General features: G+C 37.8%; 1 protein-coding gene across 1 annotated transcript; it reads left to right on the top strand.

The window, feature by feature from the left end:
- Positions 1–3,579: 3,579 nt before the first annotated feature.
- Positions 3,580–4,539, top strand: LOC307110045 (olfactory receptor 10Q1-like; the record flags this gene model as incomplete). The annotated part of the gene is made up of 1 exon (XM_079789090.1): positions 3,580–4,539. The coding sequence occupies one exon, from the start codon at positions 3,580–3,582 to the stop codon at positions 4,537–4,539; it is 960 nt and encodes a 319-aa protein (XP_079645216.1).
- Between the last annotated feature and the right edge of the window lie 919 nt (positions 4,540–5,458).

Raw genomic sequence — 5,458 nt, 5'->3', positions numbered from 1 at the left:
TCTTGGGCACATTATACACTTGACACATTTAATCTTTATAAATTTCTTATAAGGCTCTATATTCACATCCCCAATCATTAGAAAACCAAAGCTCAGCAATTAACATAATTACTAGGAAAGTTAAATTAGCAAATAAGGGGACTAGGTTTCAAACCCAAATTTGATTGACTACAAAAATCCTTCTCAACATTAGGTTTAAATACCAAAGATAAAGAAAAACTTAATATTTATTATATGATTGTAAAATTACGTATATTCACTGTAAAAGTTTTAAATACAGAAAAACATAGAAATACATAAAGGTCCACAATCCCACCAACTTGGTATGACTCACTATTAACATTTTAAGGTAAGGTTTTTTTTATTAATAGATATAATTATCTTTAAATGGAACTATGATATAATACTTTCTTATAATCTGTTTTTTCATGAGCCTTCCAGATCTTATTAAATGTTTTTCTATAACATAATTTTTAAATGATTGCAATGTTTCATCACATGGATAAGCCATAATTAGCATTTTCTTACTATTTATATTTAAGAATTTTTAGCCATTATATTGAAAACGGTGATGAACATTCCTGTGAATCACTTTATGCACCTACTCATGGTTGATTTATTTTAAAATTTTCCTTAAATCCGAAACTGGTTTGGCTCAGTGGATAGAGCATCGGCCTGCAGACTGAAAGGTCCCAGGTTCAATTCCGGTCAAGGGCATGTACCTTGGTTGCGGGCACATCCCCAGTAGGGGGTGTGCAAAGAGGCAGCTGATCGATGTTTCTCTTTCATCAATGTTTCTAATTCTCTATCCCTCTCTCTTCCTCTCTGTAAAAAATCAATAAAATATATATTTTTTTAAATTTTTCCTTAAAATAATATTGCTGAATTAAAGTGTATGCATTTCTTCAAGTCTTTTATTGTATACTAGAGGCCCAGTGCACAAAATTTGTGCACTCGAGTGGGGGTCCCCTCAGCCCCGCCTGCACTCTCCCACAGTCTGGGAGCCCTTAGGGGATGCAGGCCTAAGCCAGCAGTCAGACATCCTTAGCGCTGCCACGGAGGTGGGAGAGGCTCCCGCCACAGCCGCTGCACACACCAGCCATGAGCCTGGCTTCTGGCTGAGCAGCGCTCCCTCTGTGGGAGCGCACTGACCACTCGGGGGCAGCTCCTGTGTTGAGCATCTGCCCCCGGGTGGTCAGTGCGTGTTATAGCGACCAGTCATTCCACCATTCAGTTGATTTGCATTTTAGCCTTTTATTATATAGGATTATCAGTTTGCATTCCACACATTTTTACAGCACTTTTATATTTCCAGTAGCAATATTTGGGAATATTATCCCTCCTTGCAACTTTAACAACACCAGTATTATCTTTTTCCATTACTCTCAGTATGAAAACAGAAAATAGTACCCAATTTTGTCTAATTTTATATTAATTTGAATACTATTTAAATTGAATTTTTATATACTTGTTAGCCTTTGCATATTTTTTTTTGAATTGCCTATTTTCCTAATGATGGAGTTTATTTTTTGCTGGGTTAAAATTTTTCATTTTCTCTTCAGTTTGCTTATTGTATTTTTCCCACAGACCTTTACATTTTTTTTCTGTCAAAATATTTTTATGGACTCTGCTCATTTGGTTATAATTTGGTTACACTCTGAGATCTGAAAAAAAACATATTTTAGCTTTCTTCCATTTATAAAAGTATTTGAATCTAAGTCAATCAGAAATAAATTTTGATGTATAATGTATTGACTTTACTAAATTTTATATTTTATATTATGTATATTTTCATGAATTATTCTTGGAGAATTATTTTGCTTTTAACAATATTTGCATTTAACCATTCAGTCTTAAATACATATTTTACTATTTGATTTTTCAAATCCAGTTTTTATACTACAATTTCCTCAATCTTGAATTATATATTCTAATTAATCACGCAGCAACCAAAAGTCTTTGTTGAGGAATTCCTTTAACTGTATTTAGAATTAACTGTATTTTTAAGTGTTTATAAATCTGAGAAAGCCTGTGCTTTTGAACATAAATCACTAAATCCTGGTTACAGAGTTATTCCACAAGAATTTGTTTTTCTTAAAATTCTGTAGACATTTTTCTATTGTTTCTTGAGTTTTTATATTGAAAATAAAGTTGTGTCCAAACCAAAATTGACTAATTTATAGGTATTTTCCCTTCCCAGATGCTTATAAAGCTCTTTCTTATTCATGTAATTATTTTGATGCCTGTTTCAATTCTGCTACTGCATTTATAGTTTTCTTATGGTCTTTTCTTATCTCATGCATCTCCACTCCACCACTCCACTTTCATTTTTACCTGAATCCCTTACCTTTTCCTTTCATTTGAACCTGAGTTCTAAAGTTCAAGTTAGTTATTAGAAACTTAGAAAAAAATATTTAAAAGAGAGAAAATAAAGAGTATATATCAAGAAGGATTAGAATGAAAGGTGGGGGGTTTTTAGTTTTATATGGAGTCCAAACAACTGACTGAAAAGTGAACCACCCATGAATAAAACATTGGATAGCCATAAAATGGGATACCACAAAACCAATGAAAAGAACAAAGTCTTGTTAGAACAGCAAGCAAGAATGACCTTTGCACACATCATGATGAAGCCAGTTACAATACAGTACATGCTATATCATTACACATATAAATTAAAACATAAACTAATTTCCAGTCATAACATTCAAAAAAGTAGTTACCTTTGGGAGGTATAATACTGAGAGGAGGTACAAAAGATGCTTGTAGGTTATTAGAATTGTTCTATTTCTTAATTTTGGTAGTGGTTATACTAGTGTCTTTACTGTGTGAAAAATAAATCAAGCTTTACACTTAAGATCTGTGAAAGTTTCTGTGTGTGTGTCATATTTCAATAATAATTTACCAAAATAGTGAACTACACTAGCTAATTTTTAAAATATCTACAACTATACAACTTTTTAGTTTTATTAAATGCAAGCAAATAATTAGCCCTTGTCAATTTGATTTAAAATGCCAGAGTAAAAAAAAAAAAAAAGGTGAAGTGACTGAGAAATTCAGATTGATAGTTACAAAATAATCATGAGGATGTAACATTCAGCATAGGAAATATAGTCAATAATATTGTAATATGGTGCCAGTTGGGTACTGGAAATATCAGAGGATATTTGTAACCTATATGATTGTCTAACCATTATGCTATACACGTGAGACTAATAAAAAATAATACTGAATGTAAATTGTAATCGAAAAAAATATTTTTAAAAGACAAAATGATCATAACAACAATAATAAAATATACCAAAGTTAAAAAAAAAAAAAGACATTGCACCAGGAGTATCTACACATCTTTGTCACCAGAAATGTCTAGAGATGAGTATATATCCCATTCATGAGCTTTCCATGGAAACACACACCATACTGTCTATGTACATTTGTTCCAAGCATTGATATTGGCAACTGGATGCTAAATAGGTAGTTCTAATCAAAAACTGAAGTTCAAGTCACTTATTTTCCTCAGGCAATAGATGAACTCAGCAAAGGAAGATTCAGCACTTTCTATTCTTTTTTGCAGGAGACATGTTTGCGAGGAGCCCTGTCCTCAACCAGTCCGGCCCCACGGAGTTTGTGTTCCGAGTATTCACTGCTGTCCCTGAATTCCAGGCTCTCCTCTTCCTCCTCTTCCTCCTCCTCTACCTGATGATCCTTTGTGGCAACACAGCCATCATCTGGGCGGTGTGCACACACAGCTCCCTGCGCACCCCAATGTATTTCTTCCTGTCCAACTTGTCCTTCATAGAGATCAGCTACACCACCGTGGTGGTGCCCTTGATGCTTTCCAACATCTTTGGAGCCAGAAAGCCCATTTCTCTGGCTGGCTGCGGGGCCCAAATGTTCTTTTTTGTCACACTTGGTAGTGCTGACTGTTTTCTCTTGGCAATCATGGCATATGATCGCTATGTGGCCATCTGCCACCCACTGCACTACACCCTCATCATGACCCAGAAGCTGTGCATCCAGATGGTGGGCTGTGCCGTGGGTCTGGCGCTCTACCTGTCCCTGCAGCTCACATCCTTAATCTTCACCTTGCCCTTCTGTGGACGCCTCCGGGAAATCAACCACTTCCTCTGTGATGTGCCTCCGGTCCTGAGGCTGGCCTGCGCTGACATCCACGTGCACCAGGCCGTCCTCTATGTCGTGAGCATCCTTGTGCTGATTGTCCCTTTCATCCTTATTTCTGTCTCCTACATGTTCATCACCTTGGCCATCCTGCGCATCCGTTCTGCTGAGGGCCGCCGCCGGGCCTTCTCCACCTGCTCCTCCCACCTCACCGTGGTCTTGCTGCAGTATGGCTTCTGTGCCTTGGTCTACCTGCGTCCCCAGTCTAGCTCTTCCGTGGATGAGGACCGCCAATTTGCCCTCATTTACACCTTTGTCACCCCCTTACTCAATCCCCTGATTTACACCCTTAGGAACAAGGATGTCAAAGGTGCCCTCAGGAATGCCATCATCAGTAAAGCAGCCTCGGACATTGATTGAAGGCTTAGGGGAACTAGGGTGGGTGTCTGTAGGTCTCCATGACAATGAACTCTAAACAACAAATATAAAATTATAACACTGACTTTCTCACACTTTGCAGTTAACATTTCTCTTTTGCCATATTTGCTCCATGTCTATAATCCACAGTCATTTTCCTGAAGACTTGAAAACTTGGACAAACCTTTCTATGGAGGAGCTGTAGTCTGGTAGTCTTAATTGAAAGATTCTCAGCTCAGACATGGCATTAGCTCTATCAGGGAACCCTCACCCCATACACGCTGTGAGTAAAGATTAGTACCTTTAGACGGCCTGTCTCCTGAGGAGGCAATGATATTAATTTATCCTGTGAAAGATGCCTCAAATAAGGACTATTCATTAAGGCATATATTTCACTCAAATAAATATATTTTATTATTGTTTCAGTTATGAGTGTATGGCTAAACATAATTAATTTAATGCATCCATATCCTTTACTTCATGCATCCCAACTGGTCACCTTCATTTCCTTTCATTCTTCCATGCAGGGAGCTGTCAGAATTAGCATTCACTGACAAGGCTCTCACGCTATGTGTTATCCATGCAAGAGTATAGAAGACGCTTGGTGTTGATGCCAGCACTGCTTTCATGAGCTGCCTATGCTGGTGGCTTCAGGTAGCCTTGTTCTCATCCCTTTGTCACCTCTTCCTGTGCCCTCATAATGGCTGCTGCTCAGATATCCACTCAGCAGGTGGCACTACTGTTCCTTCCTCCTCAGCAAGGTCCTGCTGCAGGATGGTTGCTACACCTTCTTGTCCCTGTACCCTAACCACAGGTAAACCCTCAAATAGAATGGGCTTCCCTCTCTGGTATTCCCAGCTGATACCATACTGTTCAACTCATTTACACCCTGAGGAACAAAGAGGTGAAGAGGACTCTAGGG

The sequence above is a fragment of the Cnephaeus nilssonii genome, assembly GCF_951640355.1.
Source record: "Cnephaeus nilssonii genome assembly, chromosome: 13".
Lineage (NCBI taxonomy): Eukaryota > Metazoa > Chordata > Mammalia > Chiroptera > Vespertilionidae > Cnephaeus > Cnephaeus nilssonii.
This window is presented reverse-complemented; position numbering and strand designations above follow the sequence as displayed.